Source organism: Ornithodoros turicata, chromosome 5 (genome assembly GCF_037126465.1).
Source record: "Ornithodoros turicata isolate Travis chromosome 5, ASM3712646v1, whole genome shotgun sequence".
Taxonomy (NCBI): Eukaryota; Metazoa; Arthropoda; class Arachnida; order Ixodida; family Argasidae; genus Ornithodoros; species Ornithodoros turicata.
The window spans coordinates 45,183,262-45,201,651 of record NC_088205.1 but is presented as its reverse complement, the minus strand read 5'-3'; the positions used below and the strand labels follow the sequence as shown (position 1 = coordinate 45,201,651).

General features: G+C 44.9%; 1 protein-coding gene across 1 annotated transcript in view; it reads right to left on the bottom strand.

Annotated features, from left to right (window-relative positions):
• Positions 1-2,444: 2,444 nt before the first annotated feature.
• The window catches only part of LOC135394422 (tumor suppressor candidate 3-like), a 118,822-nt gene continuing 102,876 nt past the window's right edge, over positions 2,445-18,390 (bottom strand). Inside the window, exon 11 of the mRNA XM_064625157.1 lies at positions 2,445-2,580. Coding sequence (XP_064481227.1) covers positions 2,571-2,580 — 10 coding nt within the window. The 3' untranslated portion in view covers positions 2,445-2,570. The remainder of the gene's footprint in view (positions 2,581-18,390) is intronic.

Here is an 18,390-nt window from a genome sequence, read left to right as displayed (position 1 = left end):
CCTTATGCAGCACTGAACAGGAGAGAGTACACTTAATGTGAGGTGCACAGAATACACAGTCATGGGTGGATTTATGGGGGCGTCCAGACGTTCTGACCCCCTCCTCAATTTCAGTCGTTACACAGAGTTTCAATTGACTGTTTTCAATTTTCAATCTGTTCCTGTTCCCTGCAACGTGTTGCTCCTGTGAAGGTATACACCACAGTTTCTCTCTGCATTCACATTCAAGAGCCCAATCTCTTATAATGCAAACGCTTACAAAAGGGATTGACAAAGTGGCTCACAAAAGTTTTAAAAAATCTGCTCATGCTGTTTTTTGTTATGCTAGAACACCATGAAGTACAAATATGACTACAGGCTAATGTGGCAATCAATTTCTGTCTTCACATACTGGACAACTCAAGTTACAAATATGTTTAATAGCACCAGCTTTATGACATTCTACGTGAAGGGTACACAATTTAAATCTGGGTTATAAAGTGTCTGAAAGATTTTTCAAATGCTGTTATAGTCTGAATATTCGTATAGTATGGCTATGAATGACCATGAACTGTACTGGACAAAGTTACTTATAAACACAAGCTGTCCATATACTAAGTCTTTTTCGTAAATATGAACGAAATGAGGGAAATTATGGTAAGACGTACCTCCACCTAGTATCTTGGGTATTTAAAGCATGTAGTAGTTACTATGGGAAAGGCTTCGCGTATCCTGTTCACCGCACAGGCTGGTATAACCATTCTCTTGTTTTTTTTTCAAGTTTGTGCAACACCCATCTCACAAACTGTTGCTATGTAGTGTATCTGTATTTCCTGTATGAGACACGCAAGCTTTGAACAAAGCTAAAGCTAGTAGGACGCCGAGTAGATTTCAGCTGCACTCTTCCTGAAGTGACGAACAATGACGAAAAGTTCAGAATAACAATTTTGTATTGAAACCCACCAGCATGCTTGTGCATGAGACACGCTTCTTACTTGTGAATATGAGCGCTCATAGGTTCGTGCTGCCCTCGAAGTTCTAAATATGCTACTTGCTTGCTTGCTTTATGCTTGCAGCATAAGCACTTGACTTCTTTCGGTATTATTATGCATGAACCACTCCGGCGCCGTCAAACACGAAATTTTACACAAACTGTTCATGTGCCTCATCATGATGAATGCTGAATGTTCATCTAGCAGTCGGTCGTTGGAACTTCCTCTTCGTGCTGAAGTCGATTCGCGGCTCAACATTCAAAAGCAAGGCTTCCAAACTCTGCTGCACGTAGCAGAACTTCCATCTCAGTTGCTGAAAGGTAGCTGAAGAGCTGACTTGTTGACTCCGCTGTGCTTCCTCCTTCGACGTCCATGTTGAAAAAGCACCCAGCAATACGGAAGTTGCGGAAACCACCAGAACTTCCGGTGTGGACTTTCCTCCAATAAACGTCGCGGGCGTTTTACGTCATACACTAAGGAAAACCAATGCATAATAGCTAGAGTTTTGCGCTGATCGGACGAGTTGAGGGTTGAAAGCGAAACCGATTTTCGGCTCCTTGTTTAGAATAGTTCACGTCTCCGTAGAGACGAAACGTTTCAACTGTAACTTGGAGGCACCATGTAGGTTCGTTATCCATACAAACAAAGACATTTACCAGGTTCTGGTCAGAGACCCTTTAACTTGCGGAAACAAAACAAAAACAAATGTATCGGGTGACGCTATCGGAACTGCCCTTATCTTCGGTTGCATTTTCTGTTGTCTTTTTATCTTTTTCCAGGACGCAAGAGGCGATAGTGTGCTCTTTCACCTCACACACTGGGGGTGAAGGAAAGACGCGTCTCCGAAGATGCGAAATGAACAAAAGGAAAAAAAAAGGTGTTCCTTCACGAATTTTTTGCGGACGATCTACCGAACGGATTTTTGTTCTGAAAACGGCTACGATATCAGGTGGCCGAATGGAACAGATGTTCTCATTGGGACAACTTCGTAGCTTTTATAATTAAAAAAGTTAATTAACGATTTTTAGGTAATTAGTCATTCGACGGTTGAGCAACAGATGGCCAAGAACGTAGAAGAAAGTATGTGTGTCCACTCCTGCTTGCTACCTGGGGGTCGCTCCAATAGAGAAATGTGACACTCCGGTGTTCCGTAAACTTTTGTCCCAAGCTGTACTTATTGGAAACAACGGTCGACATTAGGAAAAGTATAAAACTCATATATATAATATACACATATCTGATAATGCTGCGTAGACAACAATACAACCGCGAGAAAAGAATGAAAACCACAGGAAATAGCGCTGGTACTAGCTTCCCCTTGTTGCCGCCATAAGTAGGAAATACCTCACATGCTTGAGCTGAAATCACAGATGGATTGGACGTACGGGTGTACATCAGTTCCATGCAGTCCTCCACTGTACTAACCGAACTGTCCGAAAAAGCGGAGAGCCTACATTTGCGTGACTAAGCATGCAACTCTTGAAAAGCAATTTATTACCAAGAAGAATGCATCAAAAATACACTCACGTAAGACAACACAAACTGTTTAGTTCAGTTCCTTTCTCCAGAAACACTCCCCGAGCCACAAATGGTGAATGATCAGTCATCACTGAAAAGAAAATAATATGCTGTTACAGTAGGCTAGCACACCAGCATTCTGCACATAAGCTTATTGGCAATCTTGAGGTGTGTGTCGTGACGTGTCCAGCACAGTATGATGTTTGCCACAACATCTGTGGACAAATTTTCAGTTAAGAATTAGTATGACTGCGGCAGAGTGTTATTTGATGAATGTTACTATGGCAGTTCTCAAAGTGGCTCGAGTGAGCATTCACAGCGGTTCACAGTGGCATAGCAAGAGGGGGCTTTGGGGGGTTCAAACCCCTCGAAATTGTACCTTTGCTAGTGCATTTGGGAGAGGGAAACGAGGGGATGTCCTCCTGCCCCATGTAAAGTCCCCATCGAACCCCTCCCGATATATTTTTCCTGGCTACGCCACTGACGGTTCATCACAGATTATCGAAACTTCCAAATGTTCATGAGCACTAAAACATGCGACAGTGCAGTCGAAGGAATAATTGCACATTTGGAACGTATTTGGTTGTTCTCAATGTAAGAGAATGCAGATAAGTACTGCGAGCACTCGTCTCAACCAACGCCATTACACTTAAAACTCTCAGGTCTTGTTGAGAGAAAGCAAATTTGGCAAGGTTTGCGATCTGCTTCACCCTCTTCTTCTTTGTATCAGTTAAGAGATGTCAGCCATGCATATGGCTTGCTACTCTTCGTTAAAGCGCCGCTCGCGCACCCGAGAGTCTGAGACTCCGTGCCGCTTTTCGAGCTCCCGTGACAAATGAGTGCATGGAAGGAGACGACAAGCGCTCGGGAGAAAAAGGTGGTATCTAGGGAAACAGAGCGTCACTGACATCACCAAATGCCACTCCACGTGAATAACCACGTGAATAACCACGTGCCACTCCAAATGAATCACAATTGAATCAAACATACATCAAGATAGCCGAACAACGAGACTAGGAGACTATACACCCCGCCAGGTTGCCTCCTCTCCCCTCTCATCCAAACCGCGTGCCTTTATTTATCAGGTGGTCTTGTTTCTTTTTCTTGTTTGGTTTTTGTTAATATCGCGGTAGGCGAGCTCACATACTTATATTTTGCATCCTTTATGTTCCAGCTTTCAACGACTTGTCTGATATGCGTATCATGAGATCGATAAATTACCTGGGTGGCCTCGAACTGCGGGTCGCACCCACCCCAAGCATCACAATGTACTGAAAGTAGAGTTTGGATTAGAGGGGATGGGAGTACAATGTGCGTTTCGACCAGGGTGTCGAACCGCAAAAAATACGGATTCGGTTCGGGTTCGGGTTCGCGTTGTTTTCATTTCGTTCCGGTTTAGTTCCGGTTCGGCCAGGCCAGAAATCGAACCGGTTCGCAAACCGGTTCGCAGCCCCGAACCGGTTCGCGAACCGGTTCAACGCTTCCGTTACATATGTTCCATAAAACTGCTTTTATCAGGAAATGCGTGGCTAATAGCATACTGCTGTTGTCTGCATTGACGTCTCTAGCGGTGAGGTAGCCCTTTAGGGAGAGAAATGAGAAATGGATGAACACTTATTGCAACTAGAGTTCACGCTGTTGAAGCGGTGTAGTCCTGCTACTTTCTGTTCCCAAAATATCTTTTTTCACACGCACCGTGCCAGCAAGATACACTTAAAGGAAGCCTAATAAGATGGACAGCGTAGCACAGACGACAGTACTTGCCGGCACACTGCCTTCGCAGCGTGAATCGATCTGAAACCGTACTGAAGCATGTCGAAAATAAGCCTGCAAGCCTTACTCTGTCCGAGCTCACAGCAGTGTACTTGTTAATCCACAACACAACGGCAGTGTGTCACGACGACACAACTGCGCTACCAATAAGCAGAACCACATTTACTTTTCAAAGCACGACCAATCAAACAGGCACCGTTCTGCGTACGCTCCTTCTCGAGTTCTCATGTTTCTGACTTGTTTAATTTGTGCTGCTCACGTGTAAAGGGAAATCTTGGGCGCTTATTTGATCACATATTTGTCCTGTAGAGCTATATAACTGGCCTACTCCATTCGTGTTTCATTCGTCCGCGTGGCACCTGGTCTCTGAAGAGCAGACGCCGCACCGCGTGCGTGGGGCGCTAGCCGCGGCACTCACAAGGACAACTGCGCTTCAACATGTTAAAAAGACGCTGAAAGTATACTTACTATACGTCGTCGTCTGACTGCTAGGTGAAAATTTCTGAAATCCATGATATAGGCGCGTGATGATGATACCAATGTGTCTTCGTTCGGGGATAGAGAGGAACTCTTATGCTGACTTCTTTTATGTCCGAACCGTTTTGTTGCGAACCGGTTACCGCTATTATTTTTTACGGTTCTGCTCCGGTTCGGGTTCAACAGTGTCATTAAAATTTCGGTTCGGGTTCGGTTCCGGCAAAAATAACGGTTCGGGTACGGTTTTCGGTTCGGGTTCGGTTCGATACCCTGGTTTCGACATGTGCTCACGTCGAAACGTGATCCGCCAACTGCGAGCTCTGTATATCTTTTGATCTAACTTTGCTTCCATGTTCTTGCAATCTTTGATTTAAACACCTGCCTGTCTCCCCAATATACGGTTTTCCGCAACTTAACGGTATAGAGTACACTACTCCAACTTTACAGTCGACGACCGGGTTTCTATGTTTTATTTTACATGCATTACGTGACGCTTAAATAAAATATAAATAAAGGCACTCGGTTTGGATGAGAGGGGAGAGGAGGCAACCTGGCGGTGTGTAGTCTCGTTGTTCGGCTATCTTTATGTAATTCAATTGTTGTCATTCATTAAAGAGAGGTTGAAAGCAGAGTTGTACGTAACGCGTTACTAGTAATTGCGTTACTCGTAATCAGTTATTGAAAAAGTAACTGATTACTAGTAACGCAATTACTAGTAACGCGTTACGTACAACTCTGCTTTCAACGCTAACGCGTTACTAGTAATTGCGTTACTAGTAATCAGTTACTTTTTTCAGTAATTTTTAACGTAATCAATTAATTTTGTGAGCAAGTAATTTTCCAAGTAATCCGATTACAATTTACGGTAATCAATTACTGAGTAATTGATTACTTCTTTAACCTTCTGTCAACAATGGCAACCCTTTTCAGCAAGCCAATCTGTTCTTCTGTTCCACCACCAGTTCGACAGAAGCAATGACGCAGAGGTCACTGTGACGGCCGTCTCTAGTCCACACGTGTTATACACACGCGTTATTACCACAGTAATATGATACAACCGCGATAATATGATATGATAATATTACAACCGCGACCTACTAGAGCAACAGTAAAATAGGTGACTGTATTGATAAATTGTGGGGGCTGAACATAACAACAGTAACAAAACGAAGCCGAAGATTCGATGTTGTTTTAAATGTATGTATAAATCTGTAATAAACGCGTGTATGTGTTATGTTGCTTTCAAATGTATTTGTGAATTTCACTTATCATGTATGTTGGTGTCTCATATTAGAATTTGCAACAAGAGCTGCATGGTTGCATTCACTGCAGGCTTGTTGGCTTTGCTATGGTCCACAATTTAAAAGTAACGGGAAAAGTAACGCGTTACATTTTTAATCGGTAACGTATTACATTTTTGATGAAGTAATTTGTAACGGTAAAGAATTACTTTTCGTGCAGCAGTAAGAGTAACTGTAATCAATTACTTTTTTCGAGTAACGTGTGCAACTCTGGTTGAAAGTTGCGACATCTTCTCTCTCGTCTTTTATGTGTTACGTCGCGTCTGTCAGCAATACGTACCAACCTGCCCGGTCTTTGTTACAAAGAGACGATGCCTGATTTTTAAAGATACGACACTCTAATTAGACATATTTACGAACACATGACTGTACCGAACTTAACGGTCCCTGGGGGGCCGCGTGAACGCGGCCCCCCTGAGGGGAACGCGTGAACGCACATATCACTAGCAGCAGAATTTTCTTTATTCCCGTTACAAACTTTAGTTGGCCTTCCGCAATTCTGGCTTTCTGTCTACGACTGAGACCGGAGGTGTAATTTTCAGTGATAAGGGTTGTCCGAATATTCTGACTACTGTTGAAGGTCATCATGCAATTGTGATGCCACCTTTTACACAAGCCCAACAGTTTAAGGCTGGTATGGAAATAACATATAAATCAGAGCATGTGCGCGTTCACCAAGATTTTAAACAACAGCATACCCCATACATTAAAAGGGGCACTAAAGTGCAAAAATATATCTTCACGATACGAAAGATTCCGTCATCATGACAATAATGCAAAAGGAACTAGATTCACCCGCTGCGCCGTGTGTAATTGAAACGTGAATAAAGGTGCCGGTTTGAAGGTTCCTCTTTCTCTCCTCCGTATTGACGCAAAACGTCAAGGGTACGTCACCCCAGCGCATCCAATTATCAAAGCAAACATATAGCGAGTGCTGACATTCCCTCTTCAAATGTTCTGCTCCGAACGAGTATGTCGTCGAGGTAACACACGGCTGTTTGAAAGCTCATAGGTCCTAATGCCTTGTTAATCAGTCTCTAGAATGCACTGGGTGCATTACAGCTACCGAAGCTCACATATGTACTCATAGTGCCCATCCAGCGTAATGAGTGCCGTTTTAGGGGCGGTTTCCTCCTTTATGGGGACCTGCATGTAACTGCTTGCCAAATCGAGCGTCGTGAAATGCTCGCTGCCATTCAATCGATCCAACTGGGCATCGGTTATTGACAACGGAAACCTATCCCTCTTCGCCTGCTGGTTCAGTGGCCTATAGTACACCACCTTCCTGATTTCGCGGTTTTTTCCTCTTCACCAGAAGGCAGGGACTGGCAGGGCTGTTAACTCATCCACTATGCGGCGCAACTGTTTTCTTTCGTCGTGGGTGGCACGATATGGTCGGCTGTAAGGTGGTTTCGAACCCTCGACCCCTTTAAAGGAGCTCTGAAAGCCATCTAAAAAATTTTCCGTTCCGAACGCGTTGTGGAAGCAGGCAACTTGACTTGATGACTAACACGAAAATTGTCTCTGTACGCGATGTTTTTCGTAGAAAAAAAGACACTTTAACATCGCCGCGCGCGTTCCCACTCGACGCGCTCCTCCGGGTCAAACAAGGAGGAGAATGAAAAAAAAAAAAAACATCACTGGTGACGTAATAAAAGTTGAGAGCGGCGACCGCGCTTCTATCCGGGTCAGTGCTGACTGGTTTTCTTTTCTTTCTTTCCGTTTTATTTCCCCCTGCTTTCTCCCTGTCAAGCGATGAATAAGGGAGGACCTCGATAGTCCTGGTCGTGAAACCCCCGTTCTCGAAATTCATGTTCTGGAAACAAGAAAAACCAGGGGAAATGCTGCTTCGTAAGATGATATGCCGCGATTAAGAACATCACTATTTAACCACTCAAATTCAGGGGTTTTCTATATGTGTCCAAGTCCTCTTAGCGAACGAAAGACACGTTTTAGCTGCCATTTGGCGTAGCAAGGCGGCACGTTAGTTAGTTAGTTGTGTGCTTGCAATATTATGGCTGGGTTAGTCACAGTTTGCCGTTCGCTTGTGGCTCGAGGGTCCAACGAGCGTATGGGTCCAACGAGAAGGAGGATCCAATCGGGTCACGTGACACCGTGAACAAGTATCCAACGTGAAGATGGGTCCAAGCAGAGACGGAAGATCCAACGGGAACATTGATCCAACGTGAGGAAGCATGCAATGCGAGACGAAGGACCAATGATACATAACAACAATAATAAATGGTAAGGTTGAGAGCTCTGACATAACGTAACAAAATTTACTTAGAGGTTTCGTCCTTCATGAGATAGACTTCGTTAGTGCCAGGCCATGCGAGAGCCTATACCTTTTGGAGTTCAATAGTTCTTCACAATGTCGGCCCCTCTGCCCTTTGGAATATTTCCTCCCGAATGTCTGACATGTCACCTATGCAGGTCACACGCTTCGACTTCATTGTTTGAAGACGATTCATCGGCTAAACTCCTTACGACCACTGCCCTTCTGCTTAGTTTGGTTGTGGTGGTCGGCTTGTGCGTATCCGCCGTTTCTGTATGGATTCCAACTGGGGTGCCCCGACGTATTTGCCCTCCCACAATAGGACCCACGACATCATTCAGTACCAAAGCAGGAGATGGACGAATTCTGTACTGGAGTTTTCGTTCAAATCAAAGCATCCGAGAGACCCTTCAATCAGCTACTATCGGTGCATAGCATGCTACAAGGCCAGCAAATCTGCCAGGGAGGAAGGAGAGCGATGCCTGGTTGCCCACCTCACAGTTAAGAACGGGGTGTTGGTCACGGACCCTGACAATCCGAGGACACCGCACAGCTGCACACCACAAGGGGATGCCACAGCTTCTCAAGTTCTGGGCAACAGGTATCTGAATGAAGTTCGGACAGAAAGCGGCCCCGTCAGGCATACGACGAAACGTTGTCGGCTGTTGACGTGCGCTTTTCAGATTGTGACACCAACGTCCGGCAAGATATCAAAGACAGTATGACGACGGGCCACGGCTTCGGTTCTAAGCGGAGAGCGCTATCATCAAATCGTCATTTCACTGACCTGCGAGGAAACTCGCTGGAAGCATTGCTACCCCAGCTCCGACTAACTGCTGACGGAGAACTCCATAGACGTAAAGTGAGAGAAAGAGCCTCAGTTGGGGGGGGGGGGGGAAGGAGCCCACAACAAAGAACATAATGCGCAAAAAACTATGACGTGGTGGAGCAGTTAAAAGTAGTTGCATTAAAACGAATATCAACATATCGTGGCCATGAGGCTGGCTGGCAGTAATGACTGTGCAATGGCATTCCTCAATTACATTCCTTGTAATTTAATGACATTCAGCCAGGTATTAATAACACACACGAATGCTACCGTTCATTTTGATTTACGGCTGGCCGTGCGTATCCGCGCTTTCCGTTCGCAGTGATGTGCATACAACCGATGCATAGTATAGTCCCCAACCGCACGCGCGTAATGTTTTTCGGCCATCTGTTTATTGCGGTATTAATCTTTCCCGCAAAGTATAGGGGAACGCGTGAAGAAGTTTCCAAAGAGGTAAAGGATCCAAACGTGCTGAAAGATCCATCATGTTGGAGTATACAACGAGCAGGAGGGTCCAAACGTGCTGGAAGATCCAACGAGCGGAAGGATCCAAAGTTGGATCCTCCTGCTCGTTGGACCCTTTGACATATAATCTTTGCCGTTGGCATTCTTCAGCGCGCGACATGTGCATTTTATAGTCAGCTAAAATTTACGCTAGTCACGTGTTGTTTCAGTGCAGGTTGATATGATGGCGGACGCAAACTTAGCCGGCGTTGTCGGTCACTATATGGTGGTTAAAACTGATGCACTTTATGGTGACAAAACAAAAGGCGCCGAGCACGGATGAACTCAAACTTGCGTGTCTGCGTCGTCCACATTTGTAGTCTGCATCGGCCAATTCTCGTTTAGTTCGATGATTGATAAGTTGACCATAAACTATGGTGGTCATATGACACTGCTTGGCTATGTTGGTGTGTAACTCAGGCAATGAATGTTCAACTCCTGATGCCACGATGTGCCGGCGCCGGCATATTGCGATAGATTTCACTGGATTGTATCTGACAACGTATGCGCAAGAACACTGCTCCAGCTTAATAAGGAATTAACTGAATGGCTAACAAGGTTGCTAGTGCAGGTGACGAGCACTAGTGAATTAGTGATATAGCGAATATTGATATAGTGACATAGCGAACGGAATTAGTAATCATAGCGATGCAGCGATCATTTTGAGGCGTGAACTGTAGACCTGTTGCGCTTGGCCAGGTGGCGCTGCAAACCTTGTGTGTCGGCGCCGCTCGTGGCGACCTTTTGAACACACGGCCACTCCCTAGCAGACGACACTCAGTCTACGCTGGCTAAGTTGGTGTGGCATTATCGTTTATCGTCTGCTTTACGGATAGAAAAAGTCAAAAGGATCGACAAATTCTTTAAAAGAAAGTTGCTGAAACACGTGTACAATGTGCAGCACGATGTACATATGCAGAATGCGTGTATGTCGCGAATGACGCTGTTTGTTAGAGTGCTTAGTGTGCTTCTCTGGTGCATTGGGGGTGCCAAAGTATAAATTTCATTCTGAGAAAAATCAGGCTTAACAAGAACAAGGCAAAGATTAATTCGCTGGGTGCTTATCGAATTCAATGGGGACTTAACAAAACGTTCGCCGTTATTAATAAACCTCTACCCGACAAACGTCATCATGACGTTGGTAGACAGGCCGAAACCGAAACAGATCGGAAAGGGAGAACTGGGTTCCAGGAATGGGCAGTTGTTGAAAAGTAGGACCGAAGGTCGCGTGCCTTTCAGGGACCATCGTAATCCCCTCAAGACCGCGGCTTTCGGGCGCGACCTTGTTCGCCACTAGCTTTGAACGTAGTTCGGCTCTACCAAACTCGTGGCGCTGTCGAACACTATGACGTCATTTGTTTACAAACAGGTAGAGGTCTATTGAATATAGTTGAACAATAATAACACGACATCTAAATGAAACGCAAACTGTTTTATGGTTCAACACCCAAATAGTTGCTCTTTCCTAGGACCTCTGGTTATGTTCTCCGCGTGCGGGATATTCACGACTTTAGCATAAACACAGAATAAACAGCCATTGGGCAACACAGTACCGATGATTTCGAAGCGTTTTCGGGCACAGCCATGCAGCTTGAGTAAACTTCTCGACTATTTAAATTTGGAATCAGATATTATATATATACATATACAATATAGCCTCGTGTATATGTGCACAAGCTTTGGTTCCGTACGCATATTTAACAAAAAGTTATAGACAACAAAACGTTATATGTATGGGGTTTCTGGTGACGGTGACCCAATGAAATAATTGCTTAAAACAAGTGAGCTGGTGAATGTAATTCATGATTGTAAGACCTGGAGACTAGGGACGACGAAAACAGACACATACAGATGTGTCCAAACTCTGACTGTGTGTGCCTGTTTTCGTCGTCCCTAGACTCGAGATGTTACTGTCACACAGCGACAATTATCCGAGGCATCGGCTGCACAGTCGACTTTTAGTATAAAAGGCAGAAAAATGCAAAGCAAATACAAGAAAACGAAATGTATATATGGTCAAAGTTTTTGTGTTCTATTTCATTAGAACGGATGCCGATATTTGTTTACTGCAATAATTATACTCGGATATTACACAGCCGCAATGCAAGTCTATGACTGAAAATGGTAAACGACGGCAGTAGTGAGGAATAGTTATTTCAGGGCTTCACATCTCAGGAATTAGCTAACCCTTGAGTACAAAAAAAAAAAAAAAAAAACAATACTGCCGCCTGCATATCGTTAGCAGCCGGAATAGCGCTGCCATTCGGGGACATCTTTTCCGGGGACATTTCTTGGGCGGGCAAGAGCCACCTTCTTGCTGCTATGGCACCGTACGACACAACAGTAGTTAGCAATTTTTAATAGACTTCAATTCAAGCAGAGTAGAGCTCGATTTCGAAAAAAAAAACAAAAAATAGCGAACTCTTTGACGCGTCCTACCCGTTGTTATCAGTTATGCATACAAGGCGTGAGCGGCCGCGTGTTGTAGCATTCCGACGGTAGGGGTCAGAGTGGCGCTCCAGTCACCCTCCTCAAACTTTAGCGCAACAGCTCTATTGCCACCAACAACACAACAACAAACAGTCACCACGATAACGAACAGCATACAAAACACAGACACGGACAGAACAGCGTTCAACTGGCACCTGAAGTTTATTTTCATAATCCACCTACTCCGTAACGCTTTAGGGAAAGCAAGGTCTAGCGGGGAGAGGATGACCGATTTTGGTTGACTTTGCTCGGGGAGTTCAATGACGATGGCCTTCACAATCTCACGGCCTAACCTTGAACAGTGTCTGTAGACCAATCTTCGTTTACTGTATCTGATAAACCCACGACCTACTCTATAGAAACACGACCATGACACTCGCCGATCCCCCTATGGGTCCGCTGTCCACGGCCCGAAGCGGTTAAAACCGGTTTCGCGCTCAACATGCTCGCTAGGGGCGCCACGTGCGCACCCCACGAGCGAACGGGAGACTGCTGCTGTAATATCGGCAATGTTTATTAGCATTGTTTTGTGCGTATGTCTACGCGTTCTTTTCGTGTATCCTTATGCGAAAGACGTGTAATGTACCTGCTTAAGGCAAGTTAGGCGCAAAATACATAAATTTTCGCGCCTAGAGCCGCCTTGCTTGGGACAGTGCTTGTACAGGATGTGTGGTATCCCGGGGGCCCCATTTGACGAATATCTTTGGATCCTTGGTAAAAACATTCATCGCTTCACGCTGTGCTTCAACCGATGATAATACGAAGTTGAACTCGAGATGAGTGACTGTGTGTTTTGTGGCGCAAAAGCATCACGGCCATAAAGCGCCACAAACGATGTAGTAATTGATGTACGCGGCTGTATTGCCATGCGCAACAGTGCTCCAAAATTTATGCGTGGACCCGTAGTTACTTGCCTTTGCGAATGAGTATGTTAGCTGTTATTTCATTGTCACTACTGGACAGGATGCAGTTTTAGTTGGTTTTAATTCAAAGTTTTACAAAGAACACAGCACACATAACTGAACAGACACTTCTTTTTATTCCATTTAATTTTGACTGCTGACTATTTGGCAGAAATCTCACCACATCTACTTTGCTTTTTTCATTACAATCACGTTGCTCATACACTCGACACCTTCAGGACCTTTCGCGGTACGAAATACTCGGGCCCGACACTCCTGGCTTCGACTTGCAGAGTGGGACGGTGCAGTACACCATCACAAACCACTCAATGGACTACGTGCGACTAACCAGAACTTCACACGGTAGAAACAGGCACCCAAGTCAGGAACGAAAACTACCGTATCAACACGTGGAGCGGCGTCTGCTGTGGGGGTTACTTGTGGCGCCGCGACCTTGCTGCGGCCACTAAGAGAAACATTTTCTCCGGCGCTGGAGAGAGGCGCAAGTGTCATGGTCGTGTTCTTATAGAGTAGGTCGTGGATAAACCAAAGAAAACGCAAAAAGAAACTTCTTCCACCGTTGCAGCGGGATTCCGAGTGAAAAATACCAGGCGACATTCCTCGAAACCAATCAGCGGCTCCACTTTTCTGACGTCAAAATGCCGCCTCGACGGCTCGTTCCGGGCATTGCCACCGTTGCGCACGGTCGCGATTTTCAAAATCGAATTCTGCGATATTTGTGCACCTGTTGATAAAATTACTTCGCATGGTGCGTTTTAATAAGCTTACGAACCGCTTGGTTCAAAAAAATGGTAGTGATTAAAGTGCTTTCCGAGCTCCTTTAAATATGTCACCAGCAATGAGAAGGGTGCTCAGAAGAAACACAGACTATCGGCTGCTCCCAACCTGGGGCAACTTTCTTCAACATGTGTCCCACTAGTTCGTAAATTACAAACGTCTGCAAGTAACCAGTGGTCTCCTTGCAAAAGAAAAAGAAATAATAATAATAATGAAAATGAAAAAAAGCAGAGTACACTGATTGCCCGCTCCGTATGCTCGAGTCAAAAGTTACAGAAAAAGAGGTGCGGATGACACAGTGCATGCAGTTTTGAACTCCCTTCGAAGAAACGGCGTCGATCAATCGGCTTTCGATCAAACGCCTTCGATCAAACGGCGTTCGACCAAATGGGCAGACACTACGGCGGACGTGTTTGTCACGTTCAAACACCCATTGACTCACGATAACCCCATTCAAACCCACACATTCAGTTAAATTCAGTCACATTCAGTAACAATAAACTTCGTTTACAAAGTCCACTTCGTTTACAAAGTTAAAAATAAACTTCCATAAAACTTCGTTCTGACTACATACAAGCAGGACCAAGCTGTTATATAAATTTCAAACTGACACATTAAAGTGACAGTCCGGTCGAAAACATGGGTCTGGGAAACACCGTCTTATGATTTATAATACTCTGCACAACAACCGTGCAAAATATTTCAGAAGAAATCCTATCGCGCGATTTATAATCGATTTTTTTCTATGCCGCAGTTGGTCCTGAGTAAAGGCCGCAGCGAGCTCTCGCGTGACGTGCATAAGAGCAAGGCCGCACGTGACTTGCGCATGCCTGTTTGCGCGATAGTTGGTTGTTGCGTGCTAGCATTTGCTCATTATGATGATTTTGAGTAGCAATCACAAGTTATGCAGAGTAAAATGCTGAGTAGCGTCACTGTAAATACAGGTATCACGACGCAGCCTACGGTTCAGTACACTCATACAAAAAAACACCTCTCTGCATTCCGAGCAACGGCGCAGTCCTGCGCCCAGGGATGGGCATAAATACATTTTTTGAGTATTTAAAGATAAATACCAAATACTTTGTTGAAAGGGGTATTTAAATACTCTTCGTAAATACTTTTCAACATGAGTATTTAAATACAAAAATATCAATACAGTATTTAAATACCGCAACTACTACCATAAACCACCAGTGGGCCCGGAGGGAGAGCTGCAATGCAGTCACTAACGGCTCGTCCTCATGTTTTTCAGAGATACTTTGGGGCACTTGCGCTGAGCTACTGTCTACTCAGCTTGCTTTCGCCATCGTGGCTTGTGTCTCGTGTACCATCGGCCTTCGTCTTCGATCAACGGCTGTGTGATTACCGTCACGTGTTTCAAGTCTGCGATAGCACGGTACTTTCACCAGTGTTTTTTGCTATCAACGCTATTGATGAACTTCGTGAAAGCCCTACTGGTGGAACACCTGCTTATCACATCGAGCAACAGTACGTCACTCACCCATCGTCAACAGCGATATTCCGTACAAAAGAAGATAGGTCGCTACTTCTCGTCAGTGGGCCCGGAGGGAGAGCTGCAATGCAGTCACTAACGGCTCGTCCTCATGTTTTTCAGGTTGGTACCAGTTACCCTCTCTTTTCCAAAAGAAGCAATAATGTTATGCTGCTTCTCTTTCCGAGCCCACGGACTTGTTTTGCAATTGCCTGTGACTGCTTTTCTGTTGTTAGAATGCTCTTACTGTGTGCGGGAGACGTTGAGGCAAATCCCGGCCCCATGACAAAAGAGCAAGAAGCTCAATTTAGTGCAATGATGGGCTTACTCGAAAAACTTAACGCCGGTCAGGAAACGTTGCTCAAAGAAGTAAAAGCCATCCAGAAAGATCAAAAAGAATTTCGAGCTTCTTTAACTAACCTTACTACGCGCGTTGGTAAAATAGAGTCCAATGTAGCCTCAATGCAAGGTAACTTATCGGAAGTTATCAGCACACAGGGTATGCTCTCAGCCATCTCATCGGACATGGCTTCGCTTAGATCACGCATTGATAACCTTGAGAGCAGGTCCAGAAGGGACAACCTGGTGTTCTATGGTGTTGAAGATGCTAGCAATGAAACATGGACCGAATCAGAGGAAAAAATTAGAAAGCTGTGTCAAGATAGACTGGATGTTGTGGTCTCAGCTGAGCATGTCGATAGAGCCCATCGCCTAGGACGTTTTCAAGAGGCAAGGACACGTTCAATAATCGTGAAGTTTGCGAACTTCAAGGTTAAGGATACCATTTTAAGAAACTCTTATAAGCTAAAGGACACTAGTAAAGCAGTGTCTGAGGATTTCACTCCCGCTGTTCGTACTGCCAGAAAGAACCTGATTGCCTTCGGACGCTCACAGGGCCAAACTTTTCGCCTCCGTTTCAATAAGCTGCTGGTTGGTAGCAAGTGTTATATGTACGACGAGGAAACACAGCTTGTTCGAGAGGTCCCAAATATCGAACCACGGAGCTTGCTATCTCGGGAAACAAACCCAGTTTCAGCCGCAACCACTAGCGATTAGCAATCACTGAATGTCACTAGTTCCTTGTCTCATCACTATAGTTTGTCACTTATCTTTTCAAATATTAGAAGCATTGTACCCAAGCGTGAAGACCTGTTATCTCTTATAGGAACAACTGAAGCTGCTGTTGTTGTTCTGACCGAGACATGGTTAACACCTAACGTGCATGATGCTGAAATACTGCCGGGTTTTAGAGTATATCGTTATGACCGTGTTGAAAGGCGTGGTGGTGGTGTGTTGCTTGGCATCAAAAATGAAATACCATCTCGCCCCATTGAAGTCCCTGGTAACATTGAGATGGTATGGTCTTTACTTGGTCACTCCCACAACAAGATCCTTATTGGAGTTTGTTACCGCCCACCTGATGATGTTTGTCTTGTCGCTGAGCTTCATAAAGCCCTTGCCTTTGTGAAAAGCAGTTTTCCATCTCACAAAATAATGCTTTTCGGTGACTTCAATTTCCCCGATATTGACTGGAATGACGTCTATAAGCCAAAAGCCTCCGCGGTTTTGTCTTCCGATTTCTGTGATCTATGCGTGTTATTTGGTCTGCAACAGTTGGTCACCGCGCCTACGCGAATTTCTGGAACCTGTCAGAGCATCCTTGATTTAGTGCTTACCACATCGCCAGAGCTATTTTCTCCAGTAGTGATTTTTGATGGCCTCAGCGACCACAGATTCATACACACCTCCATAAAAGTACCCTATACTGAACGTAAGAATATTAAATTCGATATAGTGGACTACAACAAAGGGAATTATGACGCCATAAACAGAGAGCTAGGTACGTTTTTCGATGAGTTTGTCTGCCTGTCTCCGATGCGATCTGTTGAGGATAATTGGTGTGCTTTCAAAGCTGCTCTTAGCAATCTAACTGAGAAGTACATACCCAAAATTACAATACGGTCATCCCAGAATGCTCCCTGGTACGACCGCTCGTTGAATCGCTTGGCCAACAAAAAGAAGCGGGCGTACCGCAAAGCGAATACCCGCAAAAGTGACTCTGCCTGGGAAACGTACAGGGTAGCCGCAAAAGAGTATACCCTTGCCGTTAAAAATGCGAAGCGCACGTTTTTCAGCGTGACCTTACCTTCTCTCCTAAACAGTAACCCTAGAAAATTCTGGAAAATTATCAACCCAAGTACTGACTCACATATACAATTAAGAGGTAGCTCTGGTGACGTGTTGCCCTTAGAGCATAGTGCCGCATTATTAAACAATTATTTTTCTTCTGTGTTTGTTACTGAGAGAACTTTTGATGCCTCAGGTTTACACATGCTAGACACTGTTATCATGCCCAGTATCACCATTGACCATCTTGGTGTTGCCAAGCTTATCGACTGTACCCGTTCTTCATCATCACCCGGTTTGGACAACATTAGCCCCAAAGTACTCAAGAATACGTCACCAACATCTAGTCGGATTTTGTCTCTCATCTTCAATCAGTCCCTTCTAACCGGTCAGTTTCCGAACGATTGGCGCGTCGCCAAGGTTATCCCTATATTCAAAAGTGGTGATACCTTCACCCCCTCGAACTACAGGCCTATCTCGTTAACTAGCATTCCCTGTAAGTTGATGGAACATATCATATACTCGAACATCGCCCGGCATCTCACTTCAATTAACTACTTCTACGAGTTCCAACATGGATTTAGGAAGGGCTACTCATGCGAGACGCAGCTAGTTGAGTTCGTACATGACATCCAAAGTTGTCTCAATTCAAGGGAACGCATGGACGTCATCTTCCTTGACGTTTCAAAAGCATTCGACACTGTGCCTCATTTAAGTCTCTTGGCTAAGCTCTCAACACTAAACCTCGACCCCTTTGTTTTCTCCTGGATAAGAGCCTTCTTGACAGACCGGAAACAGGCCGTTTTCACTAACAACACTCTATCGAACTTCACTTCCGTAACATCAGGTGTACCTCAGGGATCCGTTCTTGGCCCTTTATTGTTTCTTATTTATATAAATGACTTACCCCAGTGTCTCAGTAGTACCGTTCGA